Source organism: Lampetra fluviatilis, chromosome 29 (assembly GCF_964198595.1).
Source record: "Lampetra fluviatilis chromosome 29, kcLamFluv1.1, whole genome shotgun sequence".
Lineage (NCBI taxonomy): Eukaryota > Metazoa > Chordata > Hyperoartia > Petromyzontiformes > Petromyzontidae > Lampetra > Lampetra fluviatilis.
In genome coordinates, this window is record NC_136303.1 from 4649029 (window position 1) to 4673333 (window position 24305).

At 44.1% G+C, this 24305-nt stretch overlaps 1 protein-coding gene across 1 annotated transcript in view; it reads left to right on the top strand.

The window, feature by feature from the left end:
• Positions 1 to 11194, top strand: part of UBASH3B (ubiquitin associated and SH3 domain containing B) — a 107760-nt gene extending 96566 nt beyond the window's left edge. Inside the window, 1 exon segment of the mRNA XM_078870031.1 lies at positions 5504 to 11194. Coding sequence (XP_078726157.1) covers positions 5504 to 5641 — 138 coding nt within the window. The 3' untranslated portion in view covers positions 5642 to 11194.
• The last annotated feature ends 13111 nt before the right edge of the window (positions 11195 to 24305 follow it).

The window sequence follows — 24305 nt, forward strand, 5'->3', positions numbered from 1 at the left end:
AAACACTAAATTAATGCAAATCCTTATCGGTCACTCGCATGTCACCAAACAAGAAGATTTTTTTAGATTTTAGCCATTTTTCCACGTGACCATTGTGTGAACGCATTTATTTTTTGAAAATATCATTTACAGGACAAACTTATGAGTGGTCATTTCAAAATGGCAACTAGTTGCGAATTGTATTATTGAGATCATGGGTCAAATTTTTTTAAGGCCTTATCTTGGTCAAAACATGGATATATGGTAATCTGGTATTTATATTTTTTGTTAAATGAAAATTTGTGATGACCCTGTGCCCCAGCAGTAATGTTGGTCTCCTTTACATTTGATTTAAAAGGCATACCTTTATAAAAACAGTGCTTTCGTAATCACTATTTCACCACCATCTGCCCATTAATTATTTACCTTGAAGCCAAAACTCTGAATTTCAATTCTTGACAGTGTACACAGAAAGGACCATCATGATACATTTTTATAGTTTGTGAATTTGTAGGCAGTTTTACTAATTAAGCCATGACTGCTGCATTAACAACGCCCCCATGAACATACTGTTGGTTAGTCATTCTACTGCTATGCTTTGTGCGTGTGCCTTTTACACAATCGCTTTATAAAGGTAATTAAAGGTGTAGCTCAGAAATGTATTGCTCACACCACCACTGATGGAAGGGCTTCTGCAGGAGAGTGCTCTAGAGATATTATTTTGTCCTAATTTTTCCACGCAAATCAGTTTCTTGCCTTAAGTCAGTGGTTCCTTAACTTGTGATGCGAGATGCCCTTCCTGGGGGTGCGAGACATGCCACATATTTTTAGAAACACCAATGAGGCACGGGCACATCAATACAACTACTTTGTTTAGTAAAACCCTCTTTATTTATTAACATTGTAAAACATTATAACGATTCAGAAACAAAGGGGTGCAAGGCTGCAGTAAATGTTAAAAACCACTGGTTTGAGAAAAAAAACCCTGAATCCTCTTCACACACTGCAAGTCCATTGTGGTGGCGTTACAAAACCAACTGAGCGTAGGCATGTTGGCCATTATTATTTTAAATAATTTTAGAGGAAATACATTTATCTTTTGTTTGGTGTTTACATTTCAACACTGGCATTCATATGATTTATGATGCCACTGGACGTCTTGACTGTTTCCATCACTTTTTCAACAGCACATAAGCACCCCCACGCAGTGCCTACAGATGATTGGCTTTAATCGGCTATTTTCTTGGGGTGCGGATGTGTTTTTTGCTTTATCTCATCAAGGAGCATGAGTCATATCAGAAATCTGATTCAGAACAAAGCCGTTCTGTTGATCTGCAAATTCACGAAATAGGATCCGAATTGGCCAGTCCGAGTAATCTAGCACACTTGAAGTCGGATTTTAGATCAGTCATGGACCAATGCAACTCTTTTTTGGCTGCAATCAAATTTATTTTCAATCATATCCAAATGTAGCAATGTCAAGTCGGTCTCCCAAACCCAAAGATGGGATATGAATCATAGATCATGCAATTTCCAACTATGGCTCAATCTGATGGTCCAGTCCTCGTGTTTGCTCTTGCAAGACCCCTCCCTAAGCCCCTCCATGTGTATTTTGGTTTGGCTAAATTTATCCTTGTCCTGCCTGGTTTTGAAATGTGCTTTAGACAAATGTTTACCTCCCGCAAAAACCTACAATGGATCATATTACCAAACGTTTAGGGGGGCGAGCACACGTGTGTGTGTGTGGGTGGAGTGACAAACGTTTAGGGATGCGGGCCGATGTCCAGGCAAAACAACCCCCTACCTCCTCGTAGTGCCGTATGGGCAACGCTGTCGTGCGCAGTGCTGTGGGGGGAGGGCCAATTCCGATTAGCCTTTTCCTCATGGCGTTTGTGACCACCACAGCGGCCAAAAGGGGGCTCTGGGCGGGTGCGAGGAGCTGGTAACCCCTCCACCTTGAATTAATTACCGCTAAACCACGACGGAAAAATTTAATTAACAAGCTTGTGTCAAAGGCCCCGGGGGGACAGGCGTCTATGACGTTTCCTAGCCAAACCCCATTTGGCGGAGCCAGGAGACTAAATCCTTATTCTTGGAGCTCCCCGAGAAACAACAAAAAACCACTACATGTGGCCACGTGGAATGTTCGAACGCTCACTGCGGAGAAGAGGCTGCCACTCTTCTGTCGGGAGCTGGACCGGTACCGCCTGGATCTCTGTGGTATTCAGGAGGTCCGGTGGACCAGCTCTGGCTCCTGCCACCATGAGGGGTGGACAGTCCTCTTCTCAGGGCAGGAGACTGCCAAACAACAGGGAGTTTCTCTTATTCTGAACAAAGGAATGAAGGGGGCATGGGAGCGTGGCGGTGAGGTGTGAGAAGCTGTAAGCCCCAGGCTACTTTGGGCTCAGCTTCCCATCAACCAGAGGTGAGGAGTGGTGGTCGTGGTTACTTATGCCCCCACTGAAGACGAACATCCGTGGAGGGATGCAGGCAAGGCCGATGAGTCAGATGCCTTCTATGACCTCCTGGCACAGGTGCTAGCTAAAGTGGCCCCTCAGGATAGAGTCATCTTGATGGGTGACTTCAATGCCCGAGTTGGTCATGATGCTGGCACCTGGTCTGGAGTGATTGGAAGGCATGGGCCAGATCAGCTCAATAACAAAGGCAGGAGGCTGCTAGATTTTTTTGCAGCCCATGGGCTTGTAATTACCAACATGCTGTTCCGGCATCGGCGCATCCACACAACATCATGGATGCATGCCGGGTCCAAGCAAGAACAATCTGCTGGACTACATAGTGACGTAACAGCGGATGCGGGCCCATGTCTTTGACACCAGGACCTACCGTGGAGCTGATCTGCCCACTGACCATCGACTTGTCATCTGTAAGATGCGCCTGCCATTCTTCCACTCCAGTGGTGGGTGTACACCCAGGACCCCATTCAAACCCTTAGTGGCATGGTCTCAGCTAACTGATGAAAGTTGCAAGCGAGAATTTAATCATCGCTTGCGGCTGGGGTTGGCATCGTCCCCCACTCCTCCTGATGTCGAGGGGAAATTGGCGAGGTTTAGGACTGTGCGTTTGTGCACAGACTGCCCTCCATGACATCATAACAACAGCCTGGACCACTGGACGGGTTCTGCAGGACTGGAAGGATACCCTGGTGGTCCCCCTCTTTAAGAAAGGAGACCGCACAGACTGTAATAACTACAGGGGCATCTCACTCCTCAGTGTGCCGGGAAAGGTCCTGGCAAGGATTATTCAACATCGCCTTGCTAGGCACGCTGAGGAGAGGCTTGCGGAGCCCCAATGCGGTTTCAGGAAAGGGCGGTCCTGCACAGATGCCATATTTTCTGTCTGTCTGCTACAGCAGAGGTGTAGGGAATTCCAACAAGACCCATATCTCTGCTTTATTGACCTGGTCAAGGCCTATGATACCATCAGTAGGCCTGGGCTCTGGTTAGTTCTTTGTGATTTCGGAGTCGCTGACCCTCTGCTCACAATCATTTAGGACCTTCATGATGGTGAGCGGGCCTGGGTAAAACTACGTGGTCGGGAGTTGGAACCATTCCCTGTACACCTTGGGGTGCGACAGGGATGTCCTCTGGCTCCCACATTATTTAACATCTATTTCTACCACGTAGTTCGTGAAACCTTCAATAGCTGTACCGGGGGAATTTCCATCTGGTACAGATACAATGGGAGGCTGATCGATGCCCGGGTGCGGTCAAGGGATGGCTCCCTATTGCTCAACCATGTTACGTATGCCGATGATCTGGTAATTGCTGCTCACTCAGAGGAGGAGTTGGAGATGCTGCTGTTGAACCTGGAGCTTGCCACTAAGAGGTGGGGCCTTACCATCAGCCCCACCAAAACTAAGCACCTGCCTGGGTATTTTGTACCATCGGACACTCCACCCCCACAACTCCCAATTGGTGATAGGGCAGTTGTGGATAGAGTGGAGCGTTTCCCATACCTAGGCAGTGTGCTCATGACCGGCTCCGGTTGAACAGCAGAGATCTCACTCCGAATCAGTTGAGCGGCATTATCTTTTCATCGGTTGCGTAACGCTGTGTGGTAGCTACCTGGTCTGTCGCTCCGCACGAAGCTTCAGGTCTTCTCGGCCACGGTCATTCCCTCCCTTCTCTACGCTTGCGAAACGTGGACCCCCCTAATGGAACATCTTCGCCGGTTATAAATATTTAGGCTGGCCTGCCTACGATCCTTCCTGGGTTTAACCAGGCTTGATTGTGTGAGGAGCTCACAAATCCTTGAAAGATCTGGACAAAGTCCCATCGTTGAGCTCGTTCGGCAGGCAAGGCTGCGTTGGCTGGGCCATGTAGCCCGCATGCCCAGCCACCGCATGCCTAAACAGCTTTTGTTCGGCCGGATCGAGGGGGCGAAACGGGCGCGGTATGGGCTAGAGAAGAGATGGAGTGATGGGGTACAGGAGGATGTAGAGCTGAGTGAACTTGTCGATGACTGGTACCAGCGGTGGCAAGATCGGCCTCTGTGGAGGAGGCTCGTGAAGGACACGAGTTGGCAGTTGGAGGCAGTCGCCCTCCAACAACAACGGAGGGCGTAGGAGCGACACTCACAACAATGAGCGGAGCACCGGGTGGCTAAAGCACAGCAAGTTGACACAGTAGGGGGCAAAGGTGGTGCATCAGCCAGTCGTCTCAGTCAGTTGACCTGTGGCATCAAGGTCTGCGCCGTGACCTGCCAGCGGGCGTTCGACACTTCACGTGGCATCAAGGTGCACATTGCCCGGCACAAGCGTCGTGGTGACGTCACCGCGATTTAGTGGCGAATGGCGGTTGTTGGTTGTTGCAGTGGCACAATGCCTTGGAAGCAAAGGTTGTGGTGATTCAAGGGGGGAGTTGTGAAACTCCCGCACCCACACTGCATTGCGAGGTGGCCGGGAGATAGCGGTGCAGAACAGTGATTGACGGATCTACGTACGTGGCCAAGCTTTGAGGAGTTTACTTACTCGCAAATGTGGGGTCTGTCAGGGTCACTCGATTTTTGCTGCTCACGCAAAATGTTACCCAACGAAATTGACCACTCATTCCTGTGCATGAGCCTTTTGGAACAAACAAAAAAGCATTGTCTTGTAAGTGGGTGCGAGTGTGCTGTTGCGATCTGCAATTGATGGCCTTAATCTAAGTTGTCTTGTGGTTGTTGTTGTTTGACTTGCATTCCACTGGGATATTTGCACAGCGTTGGTGTACGGTGATTTTTCTGCAATATTTGGCTGTCTTTTCTTGGATTTTCTGTTTGCACATAGTCACTTTAAGATGTTTTCTTGTTCATGTTTTTGTTTTTTGTTTGTTGCGGTTGCACCCGATTCAAGAGCCGAATGGCTCACAGGGCTATACCTAATAAATGAACTTTGAACTTTGAAACTGCGGTGGTTGGGTTGAAAGAGTCCGGCAAAAGCGAGTAGTCAGTGTGGCAGGACTAGATGCTGCAATGTTGTCAAGCATCACATCGTGTGGCTCCTGCCCCTTGCTTTCGTGTGCAGGTACCGTACCTGGGCTTCTGTGCCTGTCAAGAGCTGGAGGAGGCGGGCATCTGGCAAATGGTGGACCCACCCATACTGCCCCTCACGCACGGCCCAAACCCGGCCTTCTGTTGGCGCGAGGCCCTCTGTGAGGACTGAAATCATCCGGGAAAACACAATTCATTAATATTTATTATTGTTATTATTTTATATTGAACGAAGAAAAGTATAATAATGTATAATTCCCCTCGTCTCTCTGCTATCACCGAACATATGTGTGTCAAACATAAATCCCCACCCCACACCCCCCACAATAATAAAGGTTGTGGCCGGTCGAGAGGGGATTTTTAAAAATGTAACAATCTCATGGGAAATAAAGCAGCGTGTACTAAATGCAGTGCGCCACACTTGCGCCACTATTAGATTGCGATGTCACACTCGTTTATAGATAGGGGGGGTCCTTACAAGTTTTGTAAATTAATTTATTATTTTTAACACATATATATATACGCGTGAGGTTGCTTGGTATCGAAATTCTCTCTCGATCGCCCACGGAAAGGGCTCCCTGTCCATGGTACTAAATACCAACAAATGTGATGATGTTTCTTCCAAAAGAAAGTGGAAGAAATAGCCGGGGGGATAGCCTTCTCCATCGTTGGGAGAACTTAACGTTATTGTCACCTCACTTTTGTTGGAGGGGAACACATTAATGATGCTCGCAATTCCTTAAAAAAGCATTGAATGTTACGACGCTGTATCGATTTTCCCAATGTTGAAGGAGAGAATGAGAGAGATTGTACGGTTTAAGGCAGGTACTGGTGTTAGTGTGTCGTGTGGGAGATATATTTTGTCTTGGAAACTTAATCAACATTGAGTTTACCTCGTTGCTAATCACAGGCAGGAATTTTTTTGTTGTTGTCACGGTTTACTTTCCTCGATCGGTAACAGGCGTACAGCGGTCTACAGCGGGGTCCCCTTCTCGTGGTGTCTTCTATATACTTGCATGGTGGTCTTTGTAGATGTTGTCTGTGTGCTTGTTCCTACCACATACATTTACGATGGCAATCACAATTGAGTTACCAAAAGTGAATATTTAAATCTAATATAGTATTCACATTATATGAACATTTACATCCAAAAAGTTAAAGGCACTCCTTTTTTTTTACTTTTGTTGTTATTGATTACATTATATTTTTATAGCACTTAACGAAGCTGCAGCATACATGTGTTTCGGTGTCGCGACAGCAAAGTGACATTTGAGGTTTGTATTACGCAGGCATCTGCAACCTGCGTTTGTCCATTCGGATATTGATGTACGTCACATTACAGTGTACTCTGCACAGGCAAACGCGCGCGGGGCATACGCCGCTGTGGTTACATGCGTTCCCGTATCCGCCAATGTCCGGCATATATCCGGGGATATATTTTAGCGGTGGGCGAGCGGATCCATGTTTAGGCACCACAAGCCTCCGAACAACTTGACCGCGTTCGTGCAGCGTTGATCCACTTGTTGTGCAGTCGTTACCGCGTGTTCATCGTTGTACAGGGAGGGACCCTCTGCTACCAACTCGGCTTACACAGGGCTAGGGTTGCAGTGTCTCCATTATGCATATGCATGACAGCAGAGGCCAAACACGATACACGCGGATTCCTTCCCCTTTGCGATGTTCAGTCACCGCGTCCCGGCGTAATCGATGCTCGCTGCTACATCCACGAAATGACACACGTGACCGTCGCGCTCCACAACAGCGCCACCAATTCAAACCGTCGCATTGTCTGAAAGTATTTCCGTGCTTGGCGGTTGGGAACGACTAGCCGATTGTAACTCTGTGAGCTGCACAGGCAATTCTCTGTCACCCATGTGTCCCTGTCAGACACCTTCTCTTTGGTACGTGAAGATTTCAGCCGACCTGCTGCGTGTCACCTACCCGGTTAATCCTTCCCTTTGATTATGACGCGGAATGCGCAGCTCTACACGCGCAGCAAGGGCGCTCTTTTCCATCATTCAGCATCGAGGATCACATCGCTGCTGTGGCTCGCGAAATGAAGCAGTCAAACCTCCTGAGTGCTTGCGGAAAGGTGTGGCTATATTAAATAATGTGGTGATAATAATGGGAATTTTAATTATTGGTTCTTTCGGTGAAGTCATGTAGAAAGGAAATAATAAAAAATACAACATACTAAAATATTGTATTATGTCTGGCAGGGACTCATGGGTGACTTAATAAAAATAAAACATAAAATATTTTATGATGTTTCATTTTTATTATTTTATTATTTCCCTTCTACGTGATTTTACCGAAAGAACCAAAAGATAATAAAATATTTTATTATGGTTTATTTTTATTGTTTTATTATTTCCCTTCTACGTGACTTTACCGAAAGAACCAAGAATATGAATCCCTGCGGTCACGAAAGCTTTAAATGGAAATTTAATGGGAATTATGTTTACTTATTGGACTTGATAATGGCTCACTAATAACATAAATAATGTACAGTCCTTTAGCAATCAACTGACAAATGATGGGCTGCCCATGCCTTCAGTTGGGGTTGGTTGACCATATTTCACCCGTGCTGGTGAGTATATAAATCGGTAATTGCTTTAGGGGGCCAGAGACCGGTTCAAATATCACTCGCTACTGATGTTAGCTGGAATCGAACTCAGGTTTACCGAGCTCACGGTGCAGCGCGCTTACCACCGCACTCGCCCCATATTGGAATTTGGAATAGACACACCTCCTCCCCCCAGCACTGGAAGTCTGCCATATAAATTTAAACAGTCAGGCAGGTTGACAAAATAGTCAGGTGGAGATGTGGTTAACCCTGATTACTGGTAATGCTCGTATGCGCTTTTGTTTCGGGCGCACAGAATTGCCATTCTTGTGAAGGGTGCGCCACTGGGTAGGGCTTTGGAGCAGTGTGCTGCTTCCAGGGTGGAATGTGTCGGCAGATTTGACTCCGCGTTTAGTGCTTGTCCGTAGCATTATCCTGCAGGAGAGAGGAGGGACCCGATGCAATATAGGAATTCAAGTGCAGGCTAAATGCAGTTGCCAGGTCACGCTGCTAGCCGCGCAGAATTTGCGTAACTTTAACACGTTGCCTTTAATCATCGGGGTTTTGATGCCGCCTTTAATATGAATGGCGAGAGAGGCTGAAGCAAGTTCTTTGGGGACGGCGACAAACAAATGTGGTACGAAATGACCGAGCAGATTAGACGGCGGTGGGGGGGGGGGGGGGTGACCCCCTGGAATTGAACCCTCTGATGTACAGGGTGGTGGTCCAGATGTCTTGTGACCCCCCCCCCCCCCCCATTTTATTGACGCGCTAATAAAAACTTTCCCCTTTGCATATGAATTTCTGTTTTAAATGCAGCTTGTACTTTCTTGGAAGTTATTGGAGGGGGGGGGGGGGTCACAAGACATCTGGACCGCCCTGTAAAAATACTACGGGTGGCAGTTGTAGCACTTGGGGAATGCGGGGCCGTGTACATCATTCAGCGCCCCCTCTTAAGAAGTTAAAAACCCCTTTTCAGTGGGGAAACAACCAAAATACATTTGGAAGGTTTTAATCTTCGCGAGCGACACGTACTCGATTGACCAACTTACGATTGATTTTAAAGGGTAAAAAAAAAATAAGGAGCACGAAACGAAGCGAAACCTTTGACAATGTTTAATTGTGCTACGTTGTCGGTCACGTTTACATGCCAATGCAAATTCAAGTGTGGAAAAAATCGCATCCACTTTCTCCAATGTTAAACTCGGGCTGAGCAAATGTCCGGTCGTGTTTGTTGGAATCGCAAGCTCTTTACTGTTTGAAAAATGCATTCTGGCGTGCATTGTCGCACAACTATTTTGTCATTTCACAAGTCACATATTTCCATAACGTCCTTAAATATTGGCATGTATTTTCTCGTTCGCGCATCTTCGGTATGGTGTTCAAATGTCCGGCCCATCTGTCGTTTTGTTACAAAGATAAAAAACAAACAAAAAAAACCGTTCCCCCTGTGAACTAAACTTGCTTTGCCAAAATATCGTTACAAACCATCGCCGGGCTTTGAGCTATAGACATATTCCACTAATCTACGCTGTGTCGTGTCGTGTCCTGTTTGTGGTCATCCGAAACTACTCGCGGATTCGTGAAGCAGGATTGTAATCTAGCGCACTGTGTGCTTTATGCAAAAATTAATCCTTCAAAGCAATTCATCAAATACAGGTATATATTTAAAAAAAGAAGTATAAGTTTGTGTACAAGTTAAACAATTATATATGTGTACTTTGCACCAATGAATTAAAGTATATTAACATGTGGACGAGCATTTATACGATTACTTTCGTTTTCGGAGGTTTTTTTTACGTATAATGTACGCACATAATATGCACAACGAACCCCATATTTTGTTGTCATGATTTTAAAATGTTTTGTTTGAAATCTTTACTTGCACTGGGGATTGTGTTGAATATCGTGTGTTCATTATAAATTATTTTTTTTGCTCAGAAATGTCCCCTGTTCACGTTGACATCGACAGACGCAAGGGAGGCAAAGCCAAGCCTTGTGCGCGCACCTTGTCCCAGGATTGCGGTGTCGTTCATTCCGACACATTTGTCCAAACGGGGGTGGGGGAATGTACGAGTTACCTTTTCCGCGAAAATTCGTGCAATCCGTGAATTCAAAGCAGGTATAAGTGTTTCAGGAAATAAAAAATTCTACGAGACAAAAAAAAGGTATTCTCGTGTTTAACGATTTGACGACGACATTAAAATCATGATTCTGCGCAAAGGGCCCTCTCTTGTTTTCTTCGTTAGTTGGTGCAACATCAAAGACGTTTCCACGTGCAAATATTTGTTTTAGCAAATATATGGAGGGGGGGGGAGGGCGTCATAATGTTTGGCATGCCTGGTCGAGTAATTGATCGATCATGGTCAGCGATCGGCAACCAAAATAACAAGAAGAGACATTTTTGTTCGAATTCGGTACAAAAAAGACCCCTCAATATTTCAAGAGCTGCAATGCACTTCGTGGTGAATGCGAGAGACGGTGGTTTCCTTAATACATGACGGGTCACGAAGCGGCCCTTAAAGAGGCCGCCGGACACGCGGCAGCGGAGCCGCAGGGTGCTGACTTCCCTGGTCACGTTGAAGGCATTTGTTGTGTTGCCCCCCCCCCCCCCATCTGTGGAACTCCCCTATGTCTTGGAGACCAGGCTCTCGCATCGTATAAAATCCTATCCGTTTAAAACTGTGTTTCCGGGTGAGTTTTGTTCCTCTTCCGTTCTTATTGTGTTACCTTTCTTCTCCATATTCGTGGCGTCCAGATACTCATTTTGCGAAAGGCGCCGTATAAGTTAACATTTATTTTATTATTATTTTTAATTTGTCACGGCAGAACTCTCGGCCCCCACTACCGGTGACAATTACTATTATAATGAGAATTGAACAAGCAAGGCAAGCATTTATTAAATGGAAAACACTCCTTGCAGACCGCAACTTGAGTACATCACTGAAACTGCGCACACTGAAATGCTACATCTGGTCAATTTTGCTGTACGGAGTAGAGACGTGGACACTGACAACAACAGCAACAAAAAGGCTCGAAGCTTTCGAGATGTGGCTGTATCGAAGAATGCTGAAAATCCCATGGACAGCCAAAACCACCAATACACAAGTTCTGCAAGATATGGGCACTGACAGGCAACTGCTGAAGACCATCATTAGCAGGAAGTGTTACTACCTATGCCACATTGCCCAAAACGACCACAAATACCAGCTATTAAAGCAAATCCTGGAAGGAAAAATCGAAGGGAAAAAACGACCAGGACGGCCAAAAACGACATGGCTCAGTAACATCAAAACATGGCTACAATTAACAACAGCAGCACAAACTACACGCCGTGCTAGACCGGGGCCAATATCATCGTGAAGTGGCACACGCCGTTAGGCAGCACTAAAGAAGAAGAAGAATGAGCCAAGAATGTGTGTTTGTGTGTAACGCGTGTGACGTCACTCCACCCCCGTCATGAATATTCATGAGCGGATGGATTTTTACACTCGTGCAGAAGAAGGTAGAGCGGATTTTTTTTCGCAAATTCGCTGTAAGTTTCACGTTCTTTATTGAAAGTGAGTCTTAATAAATCAGTCTACGCAGCAACAAAGTGGATTTGGTGTCTTTATTTCTTCAGCACTATGGGACCAAAGACAAGTCTAATTTATGCTTCTACATTTTGGAAAAATAGACATTTCTCGGTGATTTTTCAGATATTGTATCGAATTCCAATTTATTTCAACCCCAGCGACCGACAGCAGAAGAGAATAAAGTATCAGAGCAGTGAAATTGAACAAATTGAAGGTCAGTTATATGCAGTGCTACAGTGAAATGCAGTGAAGTGTTTGATGACATACTTTAGTGCAGGTTTCACTGCCATGAAATTTACACGAGATACAATTATACTCTGCTAAATCTTTTCATAAATATTACAGCTGCCGTTTTAGGACGGGCAAAGAAGCTAGTATGATATAACTTCGCTGGTCTTTATCTCTGGCTGGGTGGTGTTGTGGAAAGTGCTTACCGTGAATGGGAGACAGCATGGGAACACGTGGTGTTTTGTGAGCTTGGCCTGCTCGTCGACCAATCCATGGTAGCATCGCAATTGGATTTTCTAATCGATCTGTGCGGAGTTTTGAGAGTTTCCTCTTCATGTGTTTGGTTTTCTCCCGCTACTCCGGTCTCCTCCTATGTGCCACTCATATAGTTAATAGAATTGCTCCAATATGAATATATTGTATATTCTTATTCAATCAATTGAATTAGCCAAACATCCCAATGTACGTTTGGATGTTGAATTTATTTCGCATCGTACATAGCCAACCGTGTTAATCGGAGGTGCGGGGGGGGGAACAATAAACTAAACACAGAAAACACTGGTATTTCAATCTAGAAAATGCAGGATCTCTCTTGATTCAAGTATTTTTTCTATTTAATTACAGGGAATTGGTATTAATACTTGCAGGTCATGTTGTGAATTGCATTGCAATCAGGTGTCCGTATCGACTGCCATGGTTTGTGTTCGGCCATGAGCTTCGTGGAAGATCAAACCCCCAGGGATCTTCTGCGTTGCATCTATCACGACAATATCTTTGCTTGCGACTTCTTTTGAACTCCATTCAGCTCTCCAAGCTTAATCGAGGTTTAACTCGCATCTTCTTGGTTCTTTCAAGAAGATGAATCCCTGCAGTCACGAAAGCTTTAAATCGAAATTTAACTCGCATCATTGAAGATTAAGTGCATGGGTTAAAAAAAATTAACCCGTAAAAACAAAGTTTTTCACTATAAATCCTTTATATGCGTGGCATCGGTTTTATTTTATTATTCATTTCTGTTTTTCTTGAGTAAGAGTTTCATTTTTATCACATTGGTATTTTTTATTGAATTTGAAAAAAAAAATCCTAAAAAGTGGAAAATTTAGGAAAAATGTTTTCACGAAAATAAATCGTCACGCACAACGAGTCTGTGTGCAAAATGTCAGCTCGATTGGATCACGGGAAGTGGGTTAAAAAACGACCGAAAGATTTGCACGGTCGCAAGCGCGCAAGCAAGCAAGCAAGTGAACTTAATATAAATGATTTAAAAAGGGGCTTTGCGTGACTTCAAGTTGTCGTGGGTGTTTAATTTGACTTTATATCCACCTCCACCACAGGTAAAACATGCAATTACACTTGTAAAGTAATGCTTACACGAGATGTAAATGCCAGAAAAGTAATTGCAAGTACATCGTAGATGGTCACGCCTCTAAGTCAAAATTACTCAATTCAAGGCAATCTCCGGGCCCATTAAATACATCAATCGAGTCAAGGCCGTAGCCATGGAGTCAACATTGGGGAGGACCAAATCTTCCAGGGAGTCTGGGGGTCCCCCCCCCCAGAAAAAAATCTAAATTTGAAACGATTTTCCTTCCATTTCCTGCCTACAATATTAAAAAATTCACTAACTCAGGGGATGGACTTTTTATGTATTTTTTACAATGTCTAATAGTGCATTGTATTACGTTGCTCTGTTTTTTTAACCTTTTCTTGTTTCATTGCATGTAATGGCAGAGATTAGGGATTCATAAAGTACAACCATAACCACAATCATATAAACAGAAATCTATTTTATAGCAATATATTGGAGAGGACATTTTTTGCATATTTGATTATTGGGGGGGGATTTGTCCCAATATATATTATAATAGGGCCTTGCATAGAGTGAAGGTTCACACGTAAGTTGATTCTGGACTTGACTATAGTTTAAAGCGTTTTGAAACATGTTTTATTTTCAAAATGGAAATATGGTTTTGGGGTAGGGGGCAGAGCTTCGTGACGTCATATTTGAGGGGGGGTCTGACTTTTTGTGACGCCGTGTGACGAAGGGTGGGGGGGTCAAAAATCGTCCAAAATCGCGTGACGTCATTTATGGACGGCCCCTATGCCAACACGGCCGCTGCACAGGCAGGCGATCCTTTAGCGCAGCACTTCATACGGAGTGCTGCTTTTTGGGCTCTCGGTTTAAAAGTGGGGTGATGGGCGAACACACGCAAGACACGAGGACAACGTACGGTTAAGTCGACAGGAGAATTCTGATGCTGATGAAACCATGAATTCAATACGTAGACCAATAAGAGTACAGGATGGTGATTTAAAAAAAATACTTTTAGTGCTTGTAATTCGGCCAGCTGTCAAGTAGTTGTCGTGAAGAGGCAATGACAATCAACCAGTCACTGTAATAAATGATTATTATTTTTTTATCTTCCGATTTTTGTTCGAGTCTTCATAATGTTGTCCTGCTTAATCCCGACTTTAGTTGACAGTTTATTTGATGCCTTTACCTTGCGTGTGCTCTCAAATCCATCCCGTGTGGTTTCTCTGTCCCGTCTCTCAGCTGTCATTGACGGCACGCATCTGTCCCTGTTTCTTTTGGGCACTTTTCACGTTTTCGTTCCATTGTTTTTCCTAGTTTGACGTCAAACTCCCGTGTTTCTCGTCCAAAATGTCTCAACGTTACTTTTTCGTTGACAAGTTCAGCTTGTACAATATGCACCCCCCGCTGTCATCTGCCCGCCGCAATAGATAAACCGACACAGCCCTGCAGCCACTCGTGTCTGTTCGAGAATGCCTTCCTTGACGTGGCGTCTGTTTGACCGGCGTAAAATAATGACGTGGACATAATAACACCCCCGAGGGCTGAATCTGGAACTTTAACATAACTGGTTTGCCTTTGTTTGAGCGAGTAGCTGGGGACATGCGGAATGGTATGTACACTTGAAGCACATCTAGTGATGTACAGACGAAAATACTGAGGCATGCATCAATTACTGGCTTCAATTCTGCGTTGAGGTAGCTGTGCACGCATCTGCTCGTTCAAGTGAAATGTAACGATTGATTGTTTCTAGGAGCCGTCCATAAATGACGTCACGCATCTTGGGGGGGGGGGGGGTCAGACATTTGTGACGATGTGTGACGAGGGAGGGGGGGTTGAGAAATGTGACGTCACATCAAAATGCTCGCAACTTTAAATAAATATGGAATTGTTATAGCAACACTAATTGTTATAACAACACTCCTAAAACATCATAGTGCAGCGCCACATTAAATACGCACTACAATGACAATAGTTTAAAGCGATTTGAAGCATGTTTTATTTTCAAAATAGAAATATGGTTTTGGGGGAGGGGGGGGGGCAGAGCTTTGTGACGTCATATTTGAGGGGGGGTCTGACTTTTTGCGACGCCGTGTGCCGAAGGGGGGGGGGGGGTCAAAAATCGTCCAAAATGGCGTGACGTCATTTATGGACGGCCCCTTATGAGTGAAACGGCTTCCTGAGCGGCTGTTTTTGTTTTTACCTCATCGTATTGCGATTGAGAACCTTGATCCACCACGAATATTCAGGCCAATGTGCAAGTGATCATCGATTATCCGGCCGTCCCCAGCTGATCCGGTGAAACCGGCACCACCGCACCACAGGCTGCAACCAGTTCGTTCTAGATTTGAAGCTTTCGTGACTGCAAGGATTCATACTCTTAGGTTTTTTCGGTAAAGTCACGTAGGTAAAAAAATTTAAATTAATAAAAAATAAAATAAAAATCACGACGTTTCGGAGGCAACACAAGTTTCCGTCATCAGGTGGGACCGTCACAGCCAGATTTGCTGCAGCAAAAAACGTCGTGATTTTATTTTTATTAATTTTAATTTCATTTTTTTACCTACGTGACTTTACCGAAAGAACTAAGAGTATATGCAACCAGTTCGGCCATCGGCACTTCGTGCGTGACAGAAAAAAATAGCGATGGTTGATTTCAGTGTTAAATATTACATACGGTACATTATATACTACATACAACTTAAAAAAATGAAAACGCTGCACGTGTATACATTGCTCCGTGCAGAATCTTCGAGATTTGGAGTGGTAAGTACGGTACAGTAAATACACTTAACTTTTTGTTCAAGTAGGATATTTAATTTTCGTCTATTTGTATCTTTATTTATGCCAAATTTATATCGTAAACAAATTGAAAACACTAAAAAAGCACGTAATACCTAACATGGCATGCAAAAATAAGCATTTTAAAAAAATGATTTAGTGATTATCCGGCGTTTTTGAAAATCCGGCCAGCCTCCCCCTCCCGAAGCCGCCCAATAATCGATTATCTACCTATATTGATAATCGATTATTAACCTATGTTGATAATTAACCGTATATTGATAATCGATTATCAACCTTGATAATCGATTATCAACATACGGTTGATTGTCAATATACGGTAGATAATCGATTATCAACATACGGTTCATAATAGATTATCTACCGTATATTGACAATTCAATGATTTAGCTTTACACGAAACTCGTTTCTTTCTTCCCATGTATTATTTAGGAACGAGCCTTTTGCCCGTCCAACATACGCGTGTGTTGCAGTAAATCTGAAACTTGCAAGCGAAGAGCAGACCGGGACGTGATATTTATTGCATACATTCGTGTGCAATTAGCAGAGGTGTGGACTCGAGTCATGTGACTTGGACTCGAGTCAGACTCGAGTCATGAATTTGATGACTTGCGACTCGACTTGGACTTGCATAACAATGACTTTGTCCCACCTATGAGATGTGGACTCGAGTCATGTGACTTGGACTCGAGTCAGACTCGAGTCATGAATTTGATGACTTGCGACTCGACTTGGACTTGCATAACAATGACTTTGTCCCACCTCTGGCAATTAGTAAGGGCGCGGTGACACAGACCTATTTCATTTAAAGGTTATAATCCCTTGTTCATCATGACGTTCATGAGAGGGGGGAGGGTCTATGTGGAGGACGTCACCCGCTCATGATTATTAATGAGGGGGGCTGGTCGACGTGGAGTGACGTCACGAGCGTTAAGGACACTCCTTGGTGATTATAGTCGGTATAACGACACCACGCACGGGCATTGCGCGAAACAGTTTTGTTTTATAAGCCACGCTTTCATCTTCTTGGTTCTTTCGGTAAAGTCACGTAGAATGGAAGTAATAAAATAATAAAAATAAAACATAATTAAATAATTCTCTCGACGTTTTATTATGTTTTATTTTTTTTATTTTATTACTTCCCTTCTACGTGACTTTACCGAAAGAACCAAGAAGATGAATCCCTGCAATCTCGAAAGCTTTAAATCGAAATTTAACCACGCTTTCATCTCGGAATCTGCGGTGCACCGCGCCCCACCCCCACCCCCCATCCCCTCCACCCTGCACACACGAAAACCAGCGCTCGCAGTATGTTTTACCTTGATGTGTGTGCCATTATGAGTTAGTCTCACTGTAAACATAAGATAATATACAATCGTAAGCTTTCATCTTTTTTTATGGCCAGCCATCGAGCAAAGACGCCCCCATTGCATTGCGCGCTTTCAGATGGCGCCTCTGCGGTCGTCTGGAACGTTCTTCCTTACGACATTAGGAAGCCGCTACGCACTTTTAAATCTAGATTGAAAACTCATTTCTTTTGCACTGCTTTTTGTGTTTAGTTCGTCGTCCTTTCCCCGCACCTCCGATTAGCACGGGGCTACGTACGGTGCGAAAGAAGTTCAACAAACATCATTGCCTCATCATTTTCACAGGACGCTAAATTACTGACAACATGTGCTTTATACGCATCCTAGATTGGAATGTTGGAACGATTAAATTACCAATCCCCAGCGTACGTAAAAGTAAAAACTGCAGTTGAATAACTTTTATAAAATATACTTTTTGTACTGGATGTACTGCGAAGAACAAAATGCGAAACATGAAATGACCAAGTTATTATTATTATTATTATAAAATTGTTATCGGGATTATCGTCAGGTCTCGAAAATGATCACCTCTTGAAAAATCGTGACGAATGATATCGCGGGCAGCACGATTGGAAATACAATTTTCAGGCGTGTGTCATAAATATAACACGTAACCTTGGCATTTGGGTTCACATGGTTTTATAGACGTCATCAGCCTTGCGTCACTGTTATCCCTCTTGCCATTCCTGTTAGGTAACGCTGGTTTTACTCACTCACCTTCAACTCACAATTGCTACGGCTGCGATCTGCTGAGTAACCCGGCCCTAAGACGAGGAAGGGTTACGTTTAGGGTGACCGTGACGATATTACAGCAGCAGGGATGACCGTGTGCCGAGTGGGTGACTCATTTTTTTCTCGGCCCTCTCTTGCTCGTGACGCACCACTCTGACCCCCCCCCACCCCCAATTTTTATGTCAATTCCACAGCCGGATGAGGACCACTCCCCCCACCCCTTTAATGTGCCGCGTGGGTGGGGGGGCATTTGGTCAGTGCAAGTTGGTGAAGGCAGGGAGAAACAGATGTGAGATCATAGAGGTATAGTCCAACAATTGATTTTTTTCTACACTGCTCTCTTGGCCAATGACGTATTTCCCCGCATGAGCCTGTAACGCATGTTTTAAGCGTGTTGGTCACCCACCCAGAAAATACCCAGGGTCAAAATCAGAGATCTGATGAGATTGTGTACCATTGTGTACATACAGCATGTTGTCATAAGCATACAATTCCCCGCCTCTGAACGAGGGCTTCCCCCATTTTCTTCCACTCCCTCCTGCCCCTGAGTTGCTGCTGCCCAGTAGCGACCTCTGAACTCTGTGCAGTCGTCTCACTGCTGCTGTCTATTACACCGTCTTCCTCTGCGTGTTATCTAATCTTTTTTAGAACTGCTCTTTGCGTTTCGTTTGTTGTCCTTCGCCCGCATCTCCGATTAGCGCGGTGGACCACGTATGGTTCTTTTTCTGGAGCACTTTGCTGTTTTATCCTGGATGTTTCTGTTGCGCGTCGTCACTTTAAGATGTTTTCTTGTTCACGTTTTTGTTTGTTGCGGTTGCACCCGAGTCAAGAGCCGCATGGCTTACAGGGCTATTCCTAATAAATGAAACTGAAATTAAACTGAAAAATTGTCTCCACTCCGAAGTAGATTTTAATCCGTGATCTTCCACCCCGTGTTTTCATGACATGTCCTGAAAATGTCACCTTGATTTCCTGTGCTTTAGCAACGGCATTGGGGACCTCTGTCTTTTTTCGTTGTCTTAATTCCTTCAGCTGTCTAATCAAGTTAGCAAAGTTGGCTGCGCGCATCCGATTAGCGCGGTAGGCTACGCACGGAGCGAAATAAGTCCAACGTAGGTTTAGACTTTAAAGCTTTCGTGACTGCAGGAATTCATATTCTTGGTTCTTTCGGCAAAGTCACGTAGATAGAAAACAAAAATCTAAATTGAAAGCAAAAAACCCACGACGTTTCGATCGCAACACGAGCGGTCTTCTTCAGGTGGAGAGAAAAAAGAAGACCTTTTGTGTTGCGATCGAAACGTCGTGGGTTTTTTGCTTTCAATTTTCATTTTGTTTTCTATCTACGTGACTTTGCCGAAAGAACCAAGAATATGAAGTCCAACGTACATAGATACATACATCAACTTACTACTAATTTACTTCATGTACAACGTCTGCTCACCTGACGAGGCACATCCCTTCTTTAAGTTTTAGATATCACGGGAGACTTTCAATCATCCGATTTTTAAGAGTAGAGATTCAGTATTTTGAAGTAAGTACTCACTATAAACAGGACACGTTATACCTAGCATGTGACAGTGAGCCAAAAGTGTGTTCTCCTATCCTGAATAATAATGTTTCTGCTAGTTATAGCCCCAAATAGCATTCACCATTTCCATTCATACTCTTTGGTTCTTTCGGTAAAGTCACTTAGGCATAAAATAAAATGAATTAAATTACGACGGTTCGACTGCAACACAAGCAATCATCATCAGGTGAGAAACCCACAACAAGAAAAATGTTTTTTTCTGAAGTGGGAGAGAGATGCCGTAGTCAGCAAAAAACATTTCTTGCTGTGGGTTTTCTCACCTGATGATGATTGCTTGTGTTGCAGTCGAAACGTCGTGATTTATTGTATTTTCTAACTACTTGACTTTACCGAAAAAACCAAAGAGTACGGATCCCTGCAGTCACGAAAACTTCAAATCTAGATTAATTGCCATTCAATTTCCTACACAAACGATTGTAGAACTTCTTCTTCCCAGCGTTGTTCCCGCTGTGGCGCAGGGTCCGCTTTTCGGCATTGTCTTCTCCATTTGGCTCGGTCCAGGGCATCTTCAGGGGATGCGTTGCCCGTCTTCATGTCTTCCTTTATTCGATCCATCCATCGCTTCTTCGGACGTCCGCGTGGACGGCGGCCCTCTGGCTCAATACGCAAGGCAGTCTTGGCCACTGATGACTCTTCACTTCGCATCACGTGGCCGTACCACCGAAGCCTTGCCTCAAGCATCTTGTCCGCAATGGGGGCCACACCAAGTCGCTTCCGAACGTCTTCGTTCATGACACGATCCCATCGAGTGAGCCCGAGGCTCCATCTGAGCATCCTCATCTCCATGGTGTGGAGAGCTTGTTCGTGTACAGTTGTGGCTGGCCAGCACTCGGATCCATAGAGTGCCACCGGTCGGACGATGGTCTTGTATATTTTTCCCTTCAGCCTATCCGGCATTTTCCGATCACAGAGGACTCCGGTGACTTGCCTCCATTTCATCCACGCCGCATTGACTCGTGACCTCACATCAGTCGTGATGCTACCATCTGAGCTGATGGTGGAGCCCAGGTACTTAAAGTCCGTCACTTTCTTCAGATCTTCTCCGTCAATACTGATGGTGCCGTCTGTTTGGGGGCCACACTCCATATACTCCGTCTTTTTGATGTTGAACCTCATCCCGTTATCGTCCAAACGTTCCTTCCACAGGCGCGTTTGTCTTTCCACTCGTCCTCTCTCTTCATCTGAGAGGAGGACGTCATCCGCGTAGAGAATTGACCATGGCAGGGGCGTGTGCAGGTCGGCAGTGATCGTGTCCATGCACAGGATAAACAGGAGTGGTGACAGGGCCGATCCTTGGTGCACTCCAACGCTGATGGGAAATGGCGGTGATATGCCCACTGCACACCTGACTGCACTGGTGACGTTCTTGTATAGGAGTTGCACCCAATGCACGTAGGTTTCAGGGACTCCATGGGATCGAAGCGAGTGCCAGATGAGGTCGTGGGGGACCCTGTCAAATACGATTGTAGAACAAAATGTTCAAATACTATAAGGTGACTTCAATCAATGGAATCATGGTGCGTAATTATCAGCGTACGCACCGTTGTGTGTTTATCATGGGAGTAGTAGGTGGATATGCGTCGACACCTACCAGTCGACACCTACCCATGCTGGAGGCATCGGGTGCCGTGCAGGAACATCGTTCTGTGCAGCGTGTGCTCAACTATGTCTTATATAATGATGATGATAACTCAACAACTTTCGGTTATTACACTGCCTTACAAATGTAACATACGTAATTGGTAACGTGTCCGGTAATGGTTCTTCTTCACAGCACATAGAGGGTCCAGAGAGTCGCCTAGTATATGCATACTCTTTGGTTCTTTCGGTCACGTAGGTTGAAAAAATAATCGATCACGACATTTCGATCGCAACAACAAGCGACCGTCTTCAGGTGGGAGAGTATATATATGTTTTTTTTTTAATTGCCAAAAAAGGTAAAACCTATTGTTATTTTTCATAATTTTTTATATTTCCAAAATAGGTCCCATATATTTAGTTTTTTTTTATTTTGAAGGCAGTGTTATTCGTTAATCACTTTTCATTACTTTTGTAGACCCAACTAATTCATTTTGACAAATGCACTCGATAACGTGTGCGTATTACAGGCTGCTCCTATTCAGGAATCCACAAAGCAGACCCAAATTCTGGTATGTACAATAATTATTATTATTCTGTGATGCTTTAAAACAGTAATTACATGTTTATACTAGAAAAGCACAAATATGGCCCCATATTTAGCTTACAAGTACACCTTCATAACATATTGAGTGTGCATTGAGTATTCAATGACACATTCAGTAAAGTCTTACATCACTTGATAATTACTTTAGAATGCATAAAAAATGCCTAAAGTTAGTATAACCCCAATTATCCAGGATTAACGAACATACTTTTGGCTTGCGCAATCATATGCCAAGTAAAAGGGGTACCGTTTAATGGTATATTAAAATAAAACATTTATATTCTACTATTTAAACCTGATTATTGAAAATCTCTGGTTGTACCTCGAAAAATAGTTTGCGGTTCAATTACAGCAGGCTGCCTTGGTTATTTGGTGGTGTATTTACCGTAATAAAATATTTAAAAAAACTTTTAAAAAAACACGCTTTAATGAAATGTACTGTCCGAGCTGCCCCTGCCCCCTTCCCCCATCGCCCCTCCCCTCCTTCCACACCCCCCGGCCCTCGGCGTGGCTCCTAGAGGCTTGTGACGTCAGGGACCACGTGGTGATTTACAGGCAACGTGAGTTGAGCGTCGACAATTAAAACCGTAAACGTGGAAAATTAGAGGCGTAAAAAATGTTGTTTCAAAATATATTTTTAAAAATTTTAATGGTAGAATATAGTATTGTCATCAGTATGACATACCTATACCAAGTTTTCAGTCGATACGACATTGGGAAGACGGTTGAAATTGACTTACAAGATTTGAGGATACGACAACACACAGAGCGAGTTAAATATAAGCGTGTAAAATGTTTAAAAATATATGGTTGGAATTTTTTTTAATGATAGAACATAGTATTGTCATCAATATGACATCGGTATTTCAAGTTTGCAGTCGATAGCACATTGGGAAGTGGGTAAAAATTGAGTTACAATATTTCTTTTTTGTGGATACAACAGACGGATTCAGTTAAATAAAAGCGTGTAAACTTAATTTCGAGCTTTCGTGACTGCAGGAATAACTCTCTGGTTCTTTCGGTAAAGTCACGTAGAAAGAGAAAATAATAAATTAAATACTAGCATACGACGTTTCGATTGCAACACAAGCAATCATCATCAGGTATAAATGAAATAGAAACACAAATCTAGTATACTTAGAAATGTAATGTAATACAACAGAGAGTCGGATAACATAATAGTCAACACCCTACCTGGTTGATTACGTTCTTCCTGAGAATGCTAAATTAGTAAAAGCGTGTAGTAAAAATGGACGTGCCGTCTACTGCGTAGTGAACGTTAAATATCCCTTCATGTTTAGTAAATTGATCCTGGGTAATTTCTAAACATTCGCAGGAAGGGAGTGATAACTTGAAAAATGCATCCGCAAATTATTCAATTGGGACTAAACATGGTAATCATCGCCACCTACTCAGATTCAGAATCTTTATTTATACTGGAGGAATCCCATCAGCTACAAAGCTCCTTTTCACTGGACATCACAGATCTCATCGCAGATGTCCAGTGGACATCATGTCCAGTAGACACCTCCTGGCCGACCTATGCCCGATTTAAAGCCAGAACACAAGTAATCTTATTGTGCGCTTTGAGTTGTAAAGCAAGGGCGGTGCCTTTGATGTTGGAATGTCATTCATTTCTTCATGGTGACTTAGAAATTGAGTTAATGAGCAACCATGTGTGTACTGAAACACTCCCAAAGAAACGCTGGCAACCATCCATTGCTGCGTCATCTTCAGATAGCCGCGCAAGGTGGCTGTGTTGTAAGATGGTGGGGTAGAGCATTGGTGTATTGCTCATAAAATAATAAAACGACAAACCCATCCATCCAGAGGATCGCTCGTTGATTGTGGGTGATTTCTGTTGTGGGTGGGTGGATGCACAGGTTATTGCAATGAAATTAACTGTCATCAATGTTTACAACATATTGTAGGCGCGTGTAGAAAAACTAATTGGTCTGAGGCACCACTGTCCCGAAAGCATAACACCTCATCTTTGACCCCTTAATCTAAAACCTTAATCCTAAACTATAAACCTCTAACCTTAATCATTAACCCCTAACGTAAACCCTGACACTAGGTGCGGCGTTTTTTCATATCTCATCGATGTCGTATGTACGTTGAACTTCTTTCGGCACCGAACGTAGCCAACCGTGCTCAAAGAAATTCGTTTTCAATCCTAGACGATTTAAAAGTGACCTAGCTGCAGTGGCTTCCTAATATTGGAAGGAAGAGCGTTCCAGACGGCCGCAGAAGCGCATCTGAAAGCGCCGCGCGATGCGGTGAGATTTTCTTCGTTCGATGGTGAGCCAAATGGCATTTGAATCGGACGACGGGTGGCTGAGTATAATCCGAGCAAGGTAGGTTATTGTACGAAAATCTAGCCTGATCAGTTTAGAAATATTCGGGACGCTAGTGGCAGAAAATTGCGTTCTTTCTCCAAATCTACCAGACGCGGTTATCACTCCCATTCTGCGAATGTTC